This window comes from Myotis daubentonii, chromosome 2 (assembly GCF_963259705.1).
Source record: "Myotis daubentonii chromosome 2, mMyoDau2.1, whole genome shotgun sequence".
NCBI classification, from domain to species: domain Eukaryota; kingdom Metazoa; phylum Chordata; class Mammalia; order Chiroptera; family Vespertilionidae; genus Myotis; species Myotis daubentonii.
The window spans coordinates 51,752,942-51,774,676 of NC_081841.1; the positions used below are offsets into that span (position 1 = coordinate 51,752,942).

General features: G+C 46.6%; 1 protein-coding gene across 1 annotated transcript; it reads left to right on the forward strand.

The window, feature by feature from the left end:
• Positions 1–16,085: 16,085 nt before the first annotated feature.
• On the forward strand, positions 16,086–20,530 carry DAZAP2 (DAZ associated protein 2). Its single transcript, XM_059682879.1, has 4 exons — positions 16,086–16,241; positions 17,249–17,367; positions 17,781–18,029; positions 19,086–20,530. The coding sequence occupies exons 1-4, from the start codon at positions 16,229–16,231 to the stop codon at positions 19,212–19,214; spliced, it is 510 nt and encodes a 169-aa protein (XP_059538862.1). The 5' UTR covers positions 16,086–16,228; the 3' UTR covers positions 19,215–20,530.
• Positions 20,531–21,735: the final 1,205 nt, after the last annotated feature.

Genomic DNA, 21,735 nt, shown 5'->3' on the forward strand with positions numbered 1-21,735 from the left:
GAGGTCGTTTCCTTTTGGAAGGTGCGAGCGTGGCGCGGGAGCCCGGGGTCCGGACCGGGACCCGAAGCCACATTCCCTGAAGCCTGGGATGGGGGCGGCGACGGCGACGGCGGTGACTCCCAGCAGCCGCCTTTCCCTCCGTGGGTTAGTCATCTGCCCTTCGCAAGGTTGGAAGTCAAGTTCACGTCCATTCCCAAGCCCCGGGCCGGGACCCGCTGGGAAACAGGAGAGGGAACTCGGACATAGTCCAGCCAGCGCCGAAACTTCGGAGCAGAGCCTCATTCCCCGGGGGGCGGAGGCCCAGGTCCCGCGGGCTCCCCCACCCAGGAGGGTTGTAGAATATTATAGCTCCTGGGGGTTTTGTTTGGTCTGTAGTCCCCGTAGTCCTGCCCCCCAGACTGTCAGTTCCTCGACAGCACAGGTTAGGACTTAACTCACTTCTGTATTTCCTACCACGCTTTATGTCAGCGGTTCTCAACCTGTGGGCCGCGACCCCTTTGGGGGTCAATTTCACAGGGTTTGCCTAAGACCATCGGAAAACACATATATAATTGCATATTGTTTTTGTGATTAATCACTATGCTTTAATTATGTCCAATTTGTAACAATGAAATTGGGGTCACCACAACATGAGGAACTGTATGAAAGGGTCGCGGCATGAGGATGGTTGAGAACCACTGGTCTATGTGGGCCGGTATTGCTAGTGAAGGTCGTCACCGTGAAGGCAGAAACTCTTAGGCTACGTGACTTGATTTGGTGCTGCACACACAGAGATCCGCTGCCTCGGAAGGCATGGCTATCAGGGCTTGTGTGAAGAAAGAAATGGATGTGGTCGAAGGGGTTCAAGGAGGCATACACCAAAATGTTAATTGTGGTTTTGTTTGGGAAAAGGAAATCTTTAATTTATATCGTATACATTTCTGTGAATATTACTTTTTTATTTAATTTTTTTTTATTGGGGCATGGCATACACCCACTAAAGTACACGAATCGTAAATGTCCACTTAGAGGAATTTTTATATTATACATGTAATTACCACCCACAATAAGATACAAAGCATTTCCAACACCTGACAAGGCTCCCTTGTGCTTCTTGAGAGCTGATAGACGACCAGTGACTACTATTCTGATTTCAATCACCACAAATTAGTTTTGCTGGTTCTTGAACTTCATATAAATGGAATCAGACAGTATATACTCTGTGTCTGGCTTCTGTCACTCAACAGATGTTTTTCAGATTCATCCATGTTGTTGGGTCCAGCAGTATTACTTGTTATTTTTTTATTGCTATATATATTTCATTGTGTAATTATGCTCCAATTTATCCATTCTACTATTGGTGGGCTTTTGGGTTGTTCGTGTTTTTATCTTTTATGAATAAAACTGCTATGAACATTCTTACACAAGTCTTTTGGTAAATACAGGGTGTCCCCCCAAAATGTATACATACTTTAACAGCAGATAGCTCAATTTTGAAAATAAAATGTATTTTAATAAACACTGCCTTTGTAATTATTCAAAGTGTTTATACATTTTTTTTGGGACACCCGATATATGCACTTATTTCTCCTGGGTAAATGCTGAGGAGTGGAATTGCTAGACTTGGGGTTTATGTTTCGCTTTTGTAGATACTGCTAAATAGTTTTCCAAAATGTTTGAAGCAATTCATGTCCTTGCTAGTAACCTATGAGAGTTCTAGTTGTCCCACACCCTCACCAATACTTGTAATACAATCTTTCTGTTGTTGTTGTTACATGATTACAATATAATCTTTTTGGAATAATAATATATTTTAAAATCAGAAAAGAGTCAAAATATAAATATTTCCATGACCACAGATCTTCTCAGGTGTTGGAAATGCTTTGTATCTTATTGTGGGTGGTAATTGCATGTATAATATAAAAATTCCTCAAAGTGTACATTATGATTTGTGTAGGGAGGCGATGTCACTCACTGGTGGCTTCCCTCTGCTTCTCATGCCAAATCCAACTCTTCAGCAGTATCCTCAACCCAGCACAATTTCTTTTTCTCCTTGACTCCCACTCCTTTGAGCCTACAGATATTTATTATCTACCATGTGCCAGATAATGGGCTGGCTTCTAAGTGTCCAGTGGCATTTATAGTTTGCTGGAAAAATAGACATTAAACAAAAAACACACATAAAGATATCATTATACATGATAATTAAGAAGACAAGAGGTGATGCGAGAGAGATGAACACTGGGGGGCAGGGAAGACATCTGCGGAAGTCATGAGTATTTAGGGTGAAGTTTGAGAGAATAATCAGGAGGCAGAAGGAACAGAGACAATGAGGCAGGAAAGAACTTGGTGTTCAAGAAACAGAGGCTGACCATGTGGCTGGAGCACAGCAAGTGACGGCACAAAAGGAGGCTGGGAAGACAGGCATGGCCCAGATCAGGCCGGCCTGGCTATATATACCCCCTAATCTTTCTATTTCATTGGGTCCCTTCTTTCTTTGCAAACTCTATCAAGATTGACCTCCTCCAAGATGCCTTCTTGAATGATACATTGTTGTAATAATATTATTTTAATTGCATCATTGTTCCAATAACTTCATTACGTAATTTGTTTGTAGGCCATTCATTCTGTTTCCTGGGAATGTATTGGTTTATCCCACAGATGTGGGACAGCCTTCTGTTTCCTCTTTTGCCTGATCTCCAAGCACCCAGCTTATCAGGGATGGTCTTTTGACCGTTAGTGTCCCTTGGCACGTCTTTTATTCCTAGAAATCTCTAGGAATGTAAGCAGATAACCCCAGGGTCCTTACTTCCCTGGCTGGAGAACTGACCCAGTCCCAGATCTTCAAAACCTGTCGTGGAGCAACCACATTTCCCCAGGTTCTGTTCTGTGCATATTTTCCCAAACACCTTCCTTATCTCCATAGTTAATCGTGCCCCTCCTCCGCTCCAGTCACCAGACTAGAGGCATCACTGCGGTTGCTAAGGGACTGAGGCTGGGGCAGGTGGGAGTGAGCTGAAGGATGGTGGCAGGGAGTCAGGTTGGTCTGCAGGAAAAAACTCTCCGCTGTGAGGAGAGGAAGGAGAGCAATACATTTCCAAGCGCTTCTCCGGTCAGTTTTTGTTGTTTTTTATCTCCCATGTGTTTGTTACCTGCTTGTTCGCTCTGAAAGCTTTTAGAATTACAGAAAACAAAAATTTAAAAAAATCTGGTGACTTAAATTTTATAATGTTATGGCTCGTTGTGGTTAGTTAGTGGTGATAAAACAAGGAAGCTGTAGTCCATCTTGACTGGTCATATCAGAGTCCTTGTGAGGAGAATGGACCGTGAAGGAGGCCCCTGAGTGCTGTTAACAACCCGGGGATATTTCATGATGAGAAGCCAGAGTTTTTGAAAACTTGTACGTGACAGGGAGTGTGGCTGTGCATGTTCCTCTTTTTACAGACCTCCCACCCTGAAATGCATGTATTTTCTTGTATTTAATTTTAGCCATGATGTAAAGGTATATGCTGGGCTGCTGTCACTCTGACAGATCACCCTACCAGCTCAAAGGGTAAATATGGTTTTCTTTCCATAACTTTTGTACAGTAACAAGGTGAGGAACATTTTAGCTCATAAATTATTTACCAAACCTCACAGGCATAATAGGCTGTGTGCATATTCATCAGGCTATCATCCATTATTCATAAGAAGTTCCCTTCAACTGTTAGAAGAAAATGAGGTTGTTGATTGAAACGCTGAAGAAATGTGGGCTTTTGTCCTCCCCCCTCCTTCCTTCTATCTGAGTTGGTCTGGAAGTTTCCATCAAAAAATGACATTGTAGGGAGGAAGAATTTATTCCTGACACGCAGATGTGTAGGTAAAAGGGGAAGAGAGCTTGCAGTAGGAAATAAATTGGCAGAACCAACCACCATCCACTTAACGTGGCTAAAGGCCCCTGACTCCTGCTTCCTCAGGGAGTGTGCCCCGGAAGCCACCAGGGGGTCCCCTTCCTTGCAACAAAGGGCAGCTTCAGCAAATATGACAGCGTCAATGCTTGTATTAACTAGGACAGAGGTTGCATTCTACAGTTGAAGACGTATTTATCTTCCTATTTGACCTTCACAAGTCCGTGAGGTAGGAATAAGTTTCAGGATGAGAAAACTGAGGGTCAGAGAGGTAAATGATTTGTCTAAGGCCAACCAGCTGGTGAGGAACAGATCAGGACCAGAACCTAAATTTTCTTCGGCACTTCATGTTCTTTATATTCTGTCTTCCTAAGTCCTCTGGGTGATAAAACCCACCGTTCCCAAGATAGAAGCATTTCACAATGTTTTCCATGAACCATTGATTTTATTGTTTTCCCTTTTTTTATGTCTTTATTATTTTCGTGAACTACAGAAGCAATGTAGGCGTGATAACATCAAATACTACGAAGTTCTATAGACTAGAGAGTAACAAATGTCCCTCGTGCATGGGCAGGCTGTGAACTGGCGTGTCTGCCAACCGCCACTGCCACAGGAACAAGCAGGAGACTTTATAATCCAGTCAGATCCAGAGACCTAGGTTCCCATCTGGCCGGGGCCACTTACTAGCTGTGTAACTAGGGCACGTTAGCCTCTTTAAGCCATAGTTTCCCATTTATAAAACGGGACTAACACGCCTAGGGTTTTGTAAGTGTTGGATGAGATGATGTATATGAAACCCAAGTGTCCGCATTTTTCTCCATTTAAGGGGTACCTCTCTCTAGTATATTTGGGGACGTGGAATGGGAAACAAGGTTCCTTTCAGGCCTATCCCCTAGGACCTAGGTCTTCTGCTTGACTGTCTGTTTCATTCTGTCCTGGGCCACTCACTTGGCTACTAGCCCCAGCCTAGAATTCCTGGTTCCTCTGAATGAAATACATCTATATTCTCAATGGGGCACAGCTGTGAATTCTCCCTAACATCCTATATAATAAAGAGCTAATATGCTAATCAGACCAAACAGCAGAACGACCGTCTGGACGACCCTCCGGACGAAGCTGGGGCTGCGAGGCCGAGCCCCTTGCACGAATCTGCATCGGGCCTTTAGTGACTACATAAGGTTATACTTGACTGAAGGGTTGGAGGAAAAGTAAAACAAATTCTATGACTAAGGGAAAACATTAAAACTTTGGTTTTTAACTTTCTCTATATCCACGTGTAAAACAGCTAAGAAGTTCAATCTTTATTAAGGGTTCAGGTCCTTTCATGGATGAACCCGACCCTAGCATGTTCTTAGGTCTGCTTCCCTCCCAAGGGACTCCTCCTCCAAACCTCCACTCCTTTTCAGGAAGCCCCAGGTCCTTCCTCCCTCTGGTTCCTCAGCTATCCCCACAAGTATACTTTCCCAAATATGACAGTCCGCAAGAGATGAGTGTGTGCAGGGGGGAACAGGGATAAGATGCCAAAGTGCATGCGTTCCGGTGAGCATTGGCACACAGCCCATCCAGCAGAATTGTCTAGGGGAGGCTGGCACCCCACGTCCAAACTCCTTCCAGTCTCCTGAGGCAAAGGAGGTTCTATTCTTCTGAGTGCCTCTTTGGAAAGTAAGTAAGCTTTGGAACACACACACACACACACACACACACACACACACACACACACACACACACACACCTTGAAGAATAAAATGAAATCTCAACCTCCAAAGCTGCGAATGTTCATGTGTGTTGGCATCACTCCATTACTTTACTGTGTTGTGTTGTTTTTTTTAAATATGTTTCTCTTGATTTCAGAGAGGGAGAGAGAGATAGAAACATCAATGATGAGAGAGAATCATTGATCATCTACCTCCTGCAAGCTTCACACTAGGGATCGAGCCCACAACCCAGGCATGTACCCTGACCGGGAATGGAATCAGCATCAGCCTTCAGACTGAAGGGTCCCGGGTTCGTTTCCAGTCAAGGGCACATGCCTGGGTTGTGGGGTTCTTCCCCAGTAGGGGGCGTGCAGGAGGCAGTCAATCAATGATTCTCTCTCTCTCACCATTGATGTTTCTATCTCTCTCTCCCTCTCCCTTCCTCTCTGAAACATATATCTACACTAATAAAAGAGAAAAATGGTAATTGGCGTACGACGCTACCCTTTTCATTGGCTAATCAGGGCTATATGCAAATTAACTGCCAACTAAGATGGCAGTTAACTGCCAACAAAGATGGCGGTTAATTTGCATATGTAGGCACAATGCAGGGAGGGGAAAGGGAAAGCAGGAAGAAGCCCCCTGCCACTGACAGTGATCAGAAACCAGCTAAGAGCTGGGGGGCATGCCCTGCCCCCCAGCCATGATCGGCGAATCAGGCGCCTTTTCCGCCCTGGCCAGTGATAGCAGGAAGTAGGGGTGGAGCCAGCGATGGGAGCTGGGCACGGTCGAAGCTGGCAGTCCCGGGAGCTAGGGGTCCCTTGCCTGGGCCTAAAGCGGAGCCCACGATCGCGGGGCCACTGCAGCTGCGGGTCCCCGCTGCCCGGGCTGGATGCCTAGGCCAGAGGCGTTAGGCCTGGGCAGGGGCGGAGCCGGCAACCAAGGGGAGCTGGGGGTCCCCTGCCCAGGCCTAATGCCTCGGCCAGAGGCGTTAGGCCTGGGCAGGGGCAGAGCCTGCAACCATGGGGAGCTGGGGGTTCCCTGCCCAGGCCTGATACCTCTGCTGGAGGCCTCAGGCCTGGTCAAGGGGCCGATCCGGTGATTGGTGATCGGAGGGTGATGAGGGTCAACTCCTCTGGCTGAGGCATCAGGCCTGGGTTGGGGGCGGAGCCGGGGATTGGGGGGATATGATGGTCCCCTTGCCCAGGCCTGAAGCCTGGGTCAGAGGCATCAGGCTTGGGCGGAGGGTGGAGCAAGCGATCAGAGGGAGATGGGGGTCCCCTGCCCAGGCATGATTCCTGGGCCAGAGGCCTCAGGCCTGGGCGGGGGTCAGAGCCAGTGATCGGGGGGAGATGGGGGTCCCCTGTCCAAGCCTGACACCTCTGGCGGAGGTGTCAGGCCTGGGCAAGGGGCCGATCAGGCGATCGGAGGGTGATGGGGGTCTACGCCTCTGGCCGAGGCATCAGGCCTGGGCTGGGGACAGAACCAGTGATGGGGGGAAATGAGGGTCCCCTGCCCAGGCCTGACGCCTCTGTCAGAGGCGTCAGGCCTGGGCAAGGGGCCGATCCTGCGATTGGAGGGTGATGGGGGTCAACGCCTGAGGGCTTCCAGTATGTGAGAGGGAGCAGGCTGGGATGAGGGACACTCCCCCCCCCCACCCAGTGCACGAATTTCGTGCACCGGGCCCCTAGTATATATATATTTAAAAAGCACTAAATGATTCTGATGCAGAGATGCAGGTAGTTTGGGATTTCACATTGAGAAAAACTAATCAAAACCCCAGAAGAAGAGACACTGCCCTAGGATTTACTAGGCTGCCCAGCAACAGTGGAGTTAGGCCTGCGCACTATTAGGCAGAGCGGTGTCAGTGCCTGCCCTGCAAAGGCTTGCCAGGAATAAGAAAGGAGGGTCCGTTTCTGAGTCATACACCTTGTAATCCTTGCTCCCTTAGTTACACAAAGACCAGCCAAAGCTTTGAAAAGGCTGCTTTCAAAGAGCCTGATTGGATTCTTCCACAAACCTCCACCCTCCCAATTTGGGCTGGCAAATAGGTGGTTTGTTTTTTTCTAGTTACATAAGTGAAGAGCACAACACATAGTAGGTGTTCAATAAAGGTACCTTAAAAAGCTCTAATAAGTCTTATTAACTGGAACTAGGGGGCCCAACAGGAAGAGGCACCTTTGTTCTCTGGCCCGCAGAGCACAGTTTACCCATCGCCTCTGTAGCACTTACCACATTCTGCTGTAATTTTCCTTTCAGCATCTGTCTTGCCCAACCACATTAAAAGAGCTCATTAGCCATCATCCTGGGCTTTTCCCTTTCTTCATCCCCACACCTCTATTGAGGTGTGACCGACATATAATAAACTGCACATGTTTAAAATGTACAATTTCATAACTTTTAAAAATACACATTTTTATTGATTTCAGAGAGGAAGGGAGAGGGAGAGAGAGAGAGAGAGAGAGAGAGAGAGAGAGAGAGAGAGAGAGAGAGAGAGAGAGGAGAGAGAAACATCAGTGATGAGAGAGAATCATTGATCAGCTGCCTCCTGTACGCCCCCTACTGGGGATCAAGCCTGCAACCGTGGCATGTGCCCTGACTGAGAATCAAACCCTGACTGCCTGGTTCATAGGTTGACCGTCAACCTCTGAGCCACGCTGGCTGGGCAATTTTGTAACTTTAAAAATTTTATTTAATTTATTGATTTTAGAGAAAGGGAGAGAGAGAGAGAAACACTGATTTGTTGTTCCACTTATTTATGCATTCATTGGTTGATTCTTGTATGTACCCTGACATTGGTGTATTGGGACAATGCTCTAACCCAGTGGTCGGCAAACTCATTAGTCAACAGAGCCAAATTCAACAGTACGACGACTGAAATTTCTTTTGAGAGCCAAGTTTTTTAAACTTAAACTATATAGGTGGGTACACTGTTATTAACTTAATTAGGGTACTCCTAAGGCTTAGGAAGAGCCACACTCAAGGGGCCAAAGAGCCGCATGTGGCTGGCGAGCCACAGTTTGCCGAGCACTGCTAACCAGTTGAGCTCCCAGGCCAGGGCCCCATTTTGTAAGTTTTGACACGTACACACCCATGAAACCAACACAATCCAGTTAATGAACATATCCCCCAAAAGTTCCCCTTCGTTTACGTGGGCAACTGCCAATCTGTTCTATATCAGTATAGATTAGTTTGTATTTCCCAAAATTTTGTATAAATGGAATCCTACAGTCTGCACTGTTTTTAAAAATCTGGTTTCTTTCACTCAGCATAATTGAGTTTATGCATGTTGTTGTATGAATCTATACATTCCTTTTTAAAAAATTCTCACCTGAGAATATGTTTATTGATTATTATTATTTTTTTTTAGAGAGAGGGTAAAGGAGAGAGAGAGAGAGAGAGAGAGAGAGACAATGAGAGAGAGAGAGTGAGAGAGTGAGAAAGAGTACACTGATTGGTTGCCTTCCATATGTGCCCTGACTGGGGTTGGGGCCCGAAACCTGGTATGTGCCCTGATGACGTTCCAACCAACTGAGCCACACTGGCCAGGGTCTGGTAACCAAATTTATAGGTATCTTGTGTATTCTTTCAGAAAATTTTTTTTACTCAAATACTAATGAATATTCTTGGTTTTCCTGTCCTTTTACACAAAAGCCATCATGCTAAATACACTGTTCTCAACCTTTTTTATTCACTTAAAAATATTTTAGAGAGCTTTCTCTTTCTTTGTTACAGGCACACAGTATTTAAATGTAGAGATGTACTAAGATTTATGTTACTAGTTCCCCATTGATGGACATATGGGCTATTTCTAACTTTTTCCTATTACAAACAATGCTGCAGTGAACAGTCTCATATATAGTGTTTTTCATGAGTGCAAATATATCTGTAGAAATCATTACTAGGAGTGGGAATAGTGATTTGTAATTTTGATGGATATTGCCAAAGTATCTTTATAGGAGTTGTACCAATTTACAGCCCCACCATCAATAAATTAGAGTGTCTGCTTATCCACAGCCCTGCACAGAGAGTAAAATTAGCAAATGTTTGGAGTTTTGCCAATCTGATAATGATATCTGTGTGGTTTTAATTTGCCTTCTTATTAAGAGTGAGGCTGAACATCTTTTCATCTCTTTAGAAGCCATTGGTATTTCCTTTTTTGTGAACTGTCTGTAAATGTCATTTGCTACTTTTTATTTTTATAATATACTAGGGGCCCGGTGCACGAAATTCGTGCACTGGGTGTGTGTGTGTGGGGGAGTGTCCCTCAGCACAGCCTGCCCCCTCTCACGTACTGGGAGCCCTCAGGCCTTGACCCCCATCACCCTCCAATCGCAGGATCGGCCCCTTGCCCAGGCCTGACGCCTCTGGCCTAGGCGTCCGGCCCGGGCAGCAGGGACCCGCAGCTGCAGCGGCCCCACGATCGTGGGCTTCGCTTTAGGCCCAGGCAAGGGACCCCTAGCTCCCGGGACTGCCAGCTTTGACCGTGCCCAGCTCCCATCGCTGGCTCCACCCCTACTTCCTGCTATCACTGGCCAGGGCGGAAAAGGCACCTGATTCTCCAATCATGGCTGGGGGGCAGGGCAAAGGCGGCCCCAGGGCTGCCTTTGCCCTGCCCCCCAGCTCTTAGCTGCCCCCTGGGTTTCTGATCACTGTCAGTGGCAGGGGGCTTCTTCCTGCTTTCCCTTTCGCCTCCCTGCATTGTGCCTACATATGCAAATTAACCGCCATCTTGTTGGCAGTTAACTGTCAATCTTAGTTGGCAGTTAACTGCCAATCTTAGTTGGCAGTTAATTTGCATATAGCCCTGATTAGCCAATGAAAAGGGTAGCTCGTACGCCAATTACCATTTTTCTCTTTTATTAGTGTTGATGTATATATTTATTATTATTTTTTATTGATTTCAGAGAGGAAGGGAGAGGGAGAGAGAGGCAAAAACATCAATGATGAGAGAGAATCATTGATCAGCCCGAAACCCAGGCATGTGCCCTTGACTGAAATCGAAACCGGGACCCTTCACTCTGTAGGCCGACGCTCCATCCACTGAGCCAAACCGACTAGGGCACTACTTTTTATTTTTTAAATAACTTTTATATTGAATTTTAGGTAGAGAGAAAGGAGGAGGGAGAGAGAGAAACATTGATGCAATAGCAAAACATCTATCAGCTGCCTCCTGCATGCACGCCCCTCAATGGGGATCTAGCCCACAGCCCAGGCAGGTACCTGGATCCTGAATTGAACCAGCAACCACTGGGTGCATGGGACGATGCCCAACCAACTAGGCCACACTGGCTAGGGCACTTGCTACTTTTTCTAATGGTTGGTCATACACTGATTTCTCAGGGTTCTTTATATACAGGGGGGATTAGCCCTTTGTGATACAAATTGCAAATATCTTTTCCAATGTGTTACTTGTATTTTGACTTTATGGAGTTTTCATCCCTGACATTAATCCTGTTAAATAATTAAATAAAAATTAATTCCAATATTAGTCCCTTTGTTTCTCTTTCCTAAATATTTCTAGAATCTGCCTTGGCTGGTATGGCTCAGTTGGTTGGAGCATTGTCCCATAGACCAAAAGGTCATGGTTTCAATTCCTAGGTCGATGTTTATTTCTCACATTGATGTTTCTCTCCTTCGCCCTTCCTCTCTCTCTAAAATCAACTTAAAAAGTTAAAAAGAATAAATATTTTTGGGATCCTCCACACCCTTTCTTTCTACCCCCACTGCCACTTCCCTAGGCCAGTCTGTCATCGTTACTCACCTAAATTACTAGGTTGGTATTCTAAATGGTCTCCCAGACACACCTCCCTTCTTTTTGTTTGTTATTTTTCAACCGAGGACATTTTCCCATTGATTTTTAGAGAGAGTGGAAAGGAGGGGGAGAGACACAAAGAGAGAAACATCAATGTGAGAGAGACACACCAATTGGTTGCCTTCAGCAAGTGCCCCAACCATGGCCAGGGATTGAGCCTGCAATCAAGATATGTGCCCTTGACCGGAATCAAACCCAGGACCCTTCAGTCCATAGGCCGACGCTCTATCCACTGAGCCAAACTGGCTAGGGCTCACAGCTCCATTTTTGCCCTTTCAGATCTCCTCTACATTCTGTAGCCAGAAAGGTTTTTCTAAAACAAAAGCGTGATCATGTTACTTTTCTGCTTAAAATTCTTCAGCGGCCGACCGAACCTGAGCCTCTAGGATAGAATCCATATCTTAAGATAGGATCTTCCATGCTGGCTCCTGATTCCCTCTTCAACTTCATCTCTTCCCAGTCCTTGCTCCACTGAACTGTTGTCCTGTCCTCCCTCTCCATAGGCTCTCTCACCTCTAGGCCTTTGAATACGCTGTTCCCTCTTTGAGGAGCCCTCTTCGCTTGCTTTCCTTCTACTCACCCTTCAGATTTCATCTCACATCACTGTCAGCAGGAAGCCTTCCCTGAGCCCAGCAGAGAAGATTGGGTGTTTTCAGAACACCCCATGCTATCCGAGTATCAGCACTAAGTACACTATATTGTGAGTACCTGTTGACCTCTCTGTCTTTCCTATTAGGTAGACTGAGTTCCATGAGGGCAGGAATTCCTTCACTATTGTTTCCCTAATGCTTTGGCACAGGGCCTGGCACATGCTAGGTGCTCAATAAAAACTCGTTAAATTAATTCAAAGGATGTTTGGTAAGTGACTAAATGAACATCTTCATCTCACTGGGAGGCCTGGGAAAATGAAGAGAATAGAATGGCTTTTGATTCCTGTCTAAGAAAGCAGTTGTTAGTTAACCCTACCTGCCAGAGAGAGCAGTGACTTGCAACCCTTCCATTTCCGGTGGTAATCTCATTTAGCTTTCCCTATGCCCAGCTCCCAGGGTGATAAGCAAAATATCTAACATCTTACAGGGGAGGCACTGACCAATCTGAGGGCTTCCCGGGGTCAAGAGTTACTTAACCCTTTAATCACTGGACCATGGAGAGATCCTGGAAGGGTTGGGGGGTTCCAGTGGAAGGCTAGAGCGGAGGGGCAGGTACTTGGGGAAAGGCCTTAGGGCAGTGGTTCTCAACCTTGGCGGCACATTAGAATCACCTGGGAATCCTTTTAAAATCCTGATTTCTGGGCCTCGTCCTCCGGAAATTTTGTTTGTTACTAATGTTGTGGCCCCACCCCATGACAAAGAAACAGAATTTCCGGAGGATGAGGCCCAGAAATCAGGATTTTAAAAAGATTCCCAGGTGATTCTAATGTGCAGCCAAGGTTGAGAACCACTGCAGTAGAGGTATCTGAATTTTTAACACCTGATAAGGGCCTCATCAGAATTTACAACTTAATTATCAGCGCTGTTCACTTCCCCTCTGTCTTTTCAGGCTTCCTTTGCTCTTTTCCTTTCCCCCAGCAGCCTAGATTTAAAACTGGAGGTGACACAAGGAATGTGTGATTTGGGGGGCAGATGATGAAATGGAGACCCTTGTGAGGCAACTGATTACAAACACTATAAACAGATTAAACAACGTAAGCAGGTTAAAAACAATGCTGGTAAAGTCAAGCAAACCTGAGTTTGAATACTGGCTCGCAGCTGTGGAATTTAGTTTAGCTACTTAACCTCTCCGAAACACAGTTCCCTTACTTACTTGCATCTTTCCTTGGAGTCTGCTAGGGACATGACATGGATAATAGCTGTAAGATCGCTGGCACAATATCAGATTCCTACCTAGGAGAGAATAAAGGGGAGCTGAATAGATGAGAACCAAAGTCACTTAATTGGTTGTGGGGAGCCAGCACGGCCATGGCATACTCATGCCAGCTCAGCCTGGTTCAGTGACCCTGAGTGGGGGCGATGAAAGGCTTAGAAAAGACAGACAAGAGAATGAAAGCTGGGTCTTGGTGGACACTGCCCCTCTGATGGGCAGCGCCCACAAGTCATGTCTTTATTTTATAGCAGATGCCACGAGGCAAAGTAAGGGCATGATCAAGATGTTTACAACATTCTCATGGGTTTCAGTCCTACTCAGCTACATGCACCTGAACTCTATCACTCAGGCACGTGGGCAATGTGTTCGGGCCATAGGCTCAAGCTCACAACTATAGCTGTTGGCTATAATTGTGCTGGGAAGGCTCTGACCTCCAAGCTGGGCCTTGCACGTGGCCATGAGAGGACTGTGCCCTCTCCTCAGTCCAAGGCTTGAACCTGTCCAAAACACTGTCGCCGTGCTCCACAGCGGGTGACACAGTAGGACCTGAACTAGGATCCACCTCCTATGCTCATTGAAATGGGCTGTTAGGACTCACATCCTACACTCAGTGACATGGGCTGAGGGTTCAGAAAGAGAAATAAGGGAAGTTTCCTTTCTTAGTTTCACTCCTTTATTCCCTGAGGTACTGAGCACAGGGTAAGGGTGGGGATAGATAAGTGACTTCTCTCTCCAGTTTCAGGCTTTAGTCTAAGATCTGATTTGGGGAAAAGTTAGGATACAGGGGAAAAGATTTGCCTGATCTGACGTCCAAGGATTTATTCATTCATTTACTCACCAATAACTGATTGCAAAGGCCCTGGGTATAATAGTCCGCTAATAAACAGTGCTTTTCAAACGGTGAGTCCTGACTTGTTAGTGGGATGTGAAATCACAACCAGAATTGAAAAGGAAAAAAAGAAATAGAAGAGAATAGAAAATACCACAGTGCATCCATTGTGCATAGAGAGATAAGCACAAGGTCATTTAAGTTTGTTTCAGTTACAGGTATAAATGTGTATATGCTGGGTCACGATTTAGAGTGAGTTACTGTGTATTTTGGTCAAACAGTTTTATAGGCTCCTGCCCTAGAAGGTAAACTTCGGGAGAGCAAGGGCTTTGTTTCCTTTTGGGACAGTGCCTGGTGTTGGTAAGTGCTCTACAAATAAATGTTGAATGAATGAATGTCTAACACTGTGCCTGCCTTCAAGAACAGTCGGGAATACAGCAAAAGGTACGTATCAGGGGCTTTATAATATCAGTGTTAGTATAGTCTGAGTCAAGCTAGTGATGTAAATCTAAAAGTTCCCAAACAAAAACTCTTGGACACTGGACTTTTAGAGTACTTTAGTCATGATAGGCAGTGTGACACGTAAGAAACAAACAAAAAACCCAGAGCAAAACAAAAACACTGACCTGGGAGCCTGGAAGCCAGGACACCAGTTCACTCTGTGACTTAGGACAACTCTCTTTAATCAGTTCTCTCATTTGAAATACGGGAATGCTCATATAAGCCTTGCCTGCCACACAGGCTGTTGTGAAGACCCCTTGAAATCATGCACTTTAATGGTGCTCATACAATACTGGAGAAAAAGTGAGAGTTGAAGTGAGCAGGCGTCTTTTTAGTGATTTAATTTATCAGCAAATATTGATCAGGTTTCTAATGTTTACTGAGAGCTTTTCTTTTATTTATTTATATATTTTATTGATATTTTTTACAGAGAGGAAGGGAGAGGCATGGAGAGGGTTAGAAATATGGATGAGAGAGAAACATCGATCAGCTGTCTCCTGCACACTCCCTACTGGGGATGTGCCCGCAACCAAGGTATAAGCCTAGAATCGAACCTGGGACCCTTCAGTCCGCAGGCTGACGCTCTATCCACTGAGCCAAACCAGCTAGGCCCTAGCTAGCTGCTAGGGCACTGAGAGCTTTTCTTTCCAAAGTTTTCCCTTTTCAGATGCTTTTCCTCTACTATCCTTACTACATACTCTAGAATGTAAACTCCATGAGAAAATAGTGTTGAGCTGTCTTGTTCAGCTTCATCTCTGTACTTGCACATAGCAAGCGCTGAGCAGGTATTTTAAAATGAAGGATGGAAGGAAAAACTTAATTGCTGCCCTAAAGGACAGCATCTTTGCCCTTAAGGACAATTAAGTTTAGAGGCAAAGCGATACACAAAGAAAACAGACACAAGGCACCGTACAGGTCACCTGTAACAGGTGCCAAAGGAAGGGCAGGGGCACGGGCACGGGCACTCCTTACCAGGTTAGCTGCAGTGGAGGACACAGCACAAGGTGCCCTTGCTTTTGGTGAGAAAGACAGCAACACAGAAGTAAATGCTGACAGCCTGTCGGTGGAACAGACAAGACAGCGAAGGTTCGAGTGATGGTCTAATTCAGAAAAGAATACATGTGAGCTGGACTGGCCAAATACATCTTTACGGAGCTGAGGCTTAAGTTGGGATTGGTAGGAACGCGTGATAGATCAAGGTGTAGGGAGCACATCTCAGGCAGTTAGATACATTGCTGAAATCTATGCCCCGGGTGGAGAGGCGTAAGGTGAGGTTACCCTGAGCCGTTGCGCATGGATGAGTAAAGATTCCGGGAAATAGTTTAGGATTCTACCTCCGAGCGCCCCGAAGAATGGGTCCTGTTTTGAGACAATACCCGCACGCGTAGGTAGTATTTGGTTTTCCACTAGTCGACGGACAGGGGTGGGGATTGGAGGACAGGACCGAGTGGGCGGGGCCACGCGAGTGGGCGGATCACACGGGCCCTCCCTTTAGCTACTGGAGGGCAGGCAAAGGGGCGGGGTTTCCGGCGCCGAGGCACTCGGCGTCGGGTGACGCTAGAGGACGAGTCAGCACGTGACACGGAAGTGACTACGAACAGGAAGAGGACGAAAAAAATAACCGTCCGCGACGCCGAGCCGAACCGGACCCGCAGCCACCATGAACAGCAAAGGCAAGGACGGGGGACGGCTGAGGCCGTTGTGGGGGGGAGTAGCGCTGCCCGGAGCGAGCGGCCGGGAGCCCAGGGTCCCCTGAGGCCAAATGTGGGGCGAGCTGCGCCGCCCTCCTCGGCCGGCTGCAGTCCCCGGGGCTGCGTCAGTCGCATTCGTCATCCCCGAATTACAGCTGCTCGCTTCTTCCCGGCCCTTTCCCCCTTCAACTCTGTGGCGCAGTTTGGCGCTGCGGAGTCGGGGGTGGGGGGTTGGGGGGGTGGGGAAAGGTTTGTCATGATGGGCATCTGCAGAAGCAAATGGGGAGCTAGCACAGGGATCCGGGCAGGCCAATGGGGAGCCGGCGGGGGCGGGGCGCCGCGCTCCGGACCGCAGGCAGGCCCCGGGCGTAACGGGAGCGGGCGCTGGAGGGCGGGCCAGCGCCCGGAGGGTCACTTTCCCCTTCCCTTCGCGGGCGACCATAACTTGTCCTGGCTCCTGGGATGCTGCTAGTACGTCTGGCAGAACGCGATCTCGGCTTTTCAAGTCAGGACTTTCCCCGTCACCCTCTGCCCAGCCTCAAGGTCCTCTTCCTCCGCTCACGCTTTGTTTTGATTGGAAGTCGACCTTGAGTGGACATCTGGGAGATGACCACCGTTACTCCCGACGGAGCCTTGGCTGGTGACAGCCAGGCCCGTGGAGCCTCCCCAGGCCGGCGGCAGGAGGCACCCTGGAAACGCGGGCGAGAGCTTACCCTGCGCTCTGGGGGGACCCCGGGCCTCGATTTCCCACGGGCACCAGTGCACGATGGGAAGAGCGGCTTTCCTGCCCGTGGAGGACCTAGTGTCAGAGAGGAGGGACGGCTTAAGCGGAGAGCATACTTTCCCCGCTTGGCTCCAGGAAGCAGGCCCTCCAGGGCAGTCGGCTTTTGCAAACCCCCTTTTGCTTGCTCCCACGAGTTTACTACCCGATAGGCCCTTCCTTGGTGGCTCTGTATGGCAGGCCACGTGCATTTTTTCTTGTCTTCCAGGTCAATATCCAACGCAGCCAACCTACCCTGTGCAGCCTCCTGGGAACCCAGTGTACCCTCAGACCTTGCATCTCCCTCAGGCTCCACCCTATACCGATGCTCCGCCCGCCTACTCAGAGGTGCTTGCAGTTTGCTGGACTTGAACTGGTTGAGAATGCTGTTGGGTCCCATTTTCAGCCCTTAGCTAAGTCTCACTCCATGTATTGGCAAACAGAAGAATGAATAATGAATAATCTAAAACGTGACATGTAGTTCATCAATCTCTGTTGGGTTCAGAATGCATTCTCTGATTATTTCACATTATTTGGCACAGGCTGAGGTTAAGATGAGTTTGCATTCTTTGAGCTCAAGGTTAGCTATAGCAGGAAGTGATTTGAGAGAATATTGAGTGGTAGGGGAAAGGCAGCTTGTATAACTTCTAGATTATAATCTGAGTAAGAAGAATTAAGTGACTCATTAAAGAGGAAACGGCAATGAAATCTGAAATAGGAATGTCATCAAGTAACATTTGGCCTTCTCCTGCCTTTTCTAGCTCTATCGTCCGAGCTTTGTGCACCCAGGGGCTGCCACCGTCCCCACCATGTCAGCTGCATTTCCTGGCGCCTCACTGTATCTTCCCATGGCTGCCCAGTCTGTGGCTGTTGGGCCTTTAGGCTCCACAATCCCCATGGCTTACTATCCAGTTGGCCCCATCTATCCACCTGGTTCAACAGTGCTGGTGGAAGGCGGGTATGATGCAGGTGCCAGATTCGGAGCTGGGGCTACTGCTGGCAACATTCCTGTGAGTATGACTTTATCAGAAAAAACTCCGCCCTTGTGTATTTTAACTTTCTGAAGTGACTACATATTCATCCTTTCACCATCGTTGGGTAATAGTTGCTGGTATTAGTGCCACCAATGACAGCCACTAGTCAGGCAGAAAGTGACTGAGAGGGCGGGAGAACTGTGGCAGGTCAGTAGCATCCAGAACATTCACTGGGTCTGAGTGAACCAGATCCTTTGTTTTCCTGTCCTAGGCGCAGTGCACTTGGGTACAGTGAACTGGTCTAGTAGCATTCTGTATTCATTCCATAGCATTTACTTAATATGTGCCATCAGCATGGAGCCTTGCTGATTAAAAAAGTAGAATGCATAATCTCTATTAAGTCGTTTTTAGAAAGAAACTAGGGAGTTTAGTTATGTCTCCTGCTTAGTTTCCCTATACATGGGATTTAGAGTCCAAATGGTCCTTGCTAGGGCCCCCCCCCCCCCCCATTTTTAGAGAGAGTGGGGGGGGGGGGAGGAACATCGATGTGAGAAAGACACATCAATTGGTTGCCTCCTGGGTGGGGATTGAGCCTGCAACTGAGGTACATGCCCTTGACCTGATGAACCCTCCACCCTTCAGTCTGAGGGCCTTGCTAGGCCTTGAGGCCTGTCTACTCACTATATGTTAGAGATGAGGTGGGAATGGTGTCATTAGGTAGATCCTTTTGGTTATCTCATCGTCACTGAAAAATATTGAGGACCCTGTGGTATAGGGCCATGGACCTGGCACCCCATCCCTGTTTTTGGAATGTGGGTAGGAAACCACTGGGTCTAGGCTACCCATAATCAGAAGGTATCCATAGGCTTTATCTTGAAGCTAGAGCCCTTTGAATAAGTAGTGCATCCTTTCCTGTTTGTATCTTTGGGTTCACAGATCTGCTTTAGAACCCAGATTGGTGGTACAGCTAGCTCCTAAAGATGCTTTTGGTCAGCACACTGCCCTCTTCCTAACAGGTCTTCTGTTTCACCTGTGTCCATTTCCCTTGTATCAGCTGCCTTATGCCCAATCAATCTTGTCTTTTCCTTTCAGCCTCCACCCCCTGGATGCCCTCCCAATGCTGCTCAGCTTGCAGTCATGCAGGGAGCCAACGTCCTCGTAACTCAGCGGAAGGGGAACTTCTTCATGGGTGGTTCAGATGGTGGCTACACCATCTGGTGAAGACCCAAGGCCACCTCTGTGCCGGGAAAGACATCACATACCTTCAGCACTTCTCACAATGTAACTGCTTTAGTCATATTAACCTGAAGTTGCAGTTTAAGACACATGTTGTTGGGGTGTCTTTCTGGTGCCCAAAATTTCAGGCACTTTTCAAACTTAATAAGGAACCATGTAATGGTAGCAGTACCTCCCTAATGCATTTTGAGGTAGGGGAGGTATCCATTCATAAAATGAATGTGGGTGAAACAGCCCTAAAAATCTTCCTTTAATTCCTCTGGAGTAATACTGTACCATACTGGTCTTTGCTTTTAGTAATAAAACATCAAATTAGGTTTGGAGGGAACTTTGATCTTCCTAAGAATTAAAGTTGCCAAATTATTCTGATTGGTCTTTAATCTTTAAGTCTTTGATTTATATTGCTTGTTTTAAGTGAAATGCATTAGTTGTCTGCCTTTTCCACCTTTTGTCCCACATCCCACGCCCAACCCATCTTCCATTCCCTCCCGCCAATCTCCATCGAATCAGTGGTGCAGGACAGAAAGCCAGTCAGACTCATTTCCTTCTCTCCTTGCACTTGTCCCCACCTGTCATCTTTAACTTGTCTTTCACAAGGATCCTCTGAAACCCCGTCTGTGCCCAAAGCACAGACCCCATTATTTCTGTTTTTGCATCTCCTCAGGCAAAAGTGGGGGGTGCCTTTTGGACCCTCCTCATAGGCTCTCTTCATACATGAACCAAACCCAAATTTGCTTTGGTGCCAGAAAAACATCTTATTTGAACAAAGGATAGCAACACAAACTGTAAACAACAGTTTGTTTAAAATGTGTGTGTGGGGGGGAGGGAGGGGGAGGGCAAGGAGGAGGATGTATTTCATAAGCCTGATGACTTTAGAGCCAAATTAAGGGGAGTTGTCAGATTACAAAATTGGTTACCATTTATTGTCCAAATGTCTGATGCAGCCACTCATGGCTCCCAGTAATTCCTAAGCTGGGTTAATGGGGCCGTGTGAATGCCTCTACACAATGACTTGAGTCCAGTGAAATCTCATTAGGGTTAAGAATATTTCAGGGATCCTTAATATTTTAATTTTTGTTTTTTGCAATTGGGTTTTATTTTTATAATTTCAGTTCATCTAAATTTTGTGTTCTGTACATGTGATGTTTGACTGTACCATTGACTGTTATGGAAGTTAAGCGTTGTATGTCTCTCTCTCTACACTGTGGTGCACTTAACTTGTGGATTTTTTTATACTAAAAATGTAGAATAAAGACTATTTTGAAGATTTGAATAAAGTGATGAAGTTGCATTACACCTCACTTCAAGGATTCATTACTCAGCTTGTTTTTAGATTTCTTCTGTTTATAGCTTTTATATCCCACCAAGAATTCAGATAGGTGCCACTGCCATTTAAAAAAATTAATTTTACTTCCTAAGCTTTCAGATTTTTTTTCCATTGTGTGAAATTTTCCCCCCTTATTTTATCCCCGTTATACACTCTGCTACCTTAACTCACCGCCCTTTCAGATTGTGTGTGAGTGTGTGTGTGCTGACCAGGAACCAAACCGTGGTTCATAGGTTGACACTCAACCGATGAGCCACACTGACGGCTGAGATTCTTAAAAGTCTATTATGCCAGAGGAATTCAGAACATAAACTTAGAAATAGGGAATGATACAGACTTGTAACTTGCCCTACAGTTTGACTTGAGGAAAATGTTTTTAGTATAAAAGTTTGTGTAAGTTCAGGGTGACCTTCAGTTTCTCCAAAGTTCTGTGTGGAGAAATGCTGGAAACTGGAATCTGGGTTGCCAAGATTGACTCCTCAACTCTTGAGGTCTTACTTTGGGTGGACTTGGACGACGACGGCAATACATTTAAGACCTCAAAGAAGATTTAGCTTAATCCCAAAGAAATATCTGGGGAGTTAATGATTTCTACCAAAATAATTGTGCCTTTTAATTCTCACCCAAGGATAAGTTTGTTTTTGTTTTTTTTAAAGATTGATTTTAGAGAGGAAGGGAGAGGGGGGAAGAGAGACATCGATGTGAGAGAAAAACTGATGGATTGCCTGCGGTATGCTCCCTGACCAGGGATCGAATCCGAGACCCTTCAGTGCACAGGGCAAATGCTCCAACCAACAACTCCCTGGCCAGGGCCAATGGTGCCTTTAAACACCTCATTCTGAGATAAAGTTAGAGCCAGGAAGCTTCTCGGCTTGATTCAGGAGATTACTGGGAAAAGTGGTAAGCAGACTGTTCCTGGTGCCCTCTGTGTACACAAAGAAAGGATTCTGGGAAATTGTGGCCCTTGCTAGGATGGAGAATAAGCCAATCCACCTCCCAGGGTATGTTTATGATGACACTTTCTAGGACCAGCTTTGTTTCAAGCGCCACCCCCCCCCCAAAAAAAAAAAATTGTTCTGGGAACTTCTAAAACTTCCTTAGAGTCATTTAGCTTGGGAGAGGACATATGCAAAGGAGTTAAGCAAAAGAAAATGTTAAAAAGTTTAAGCAGGGATGTCA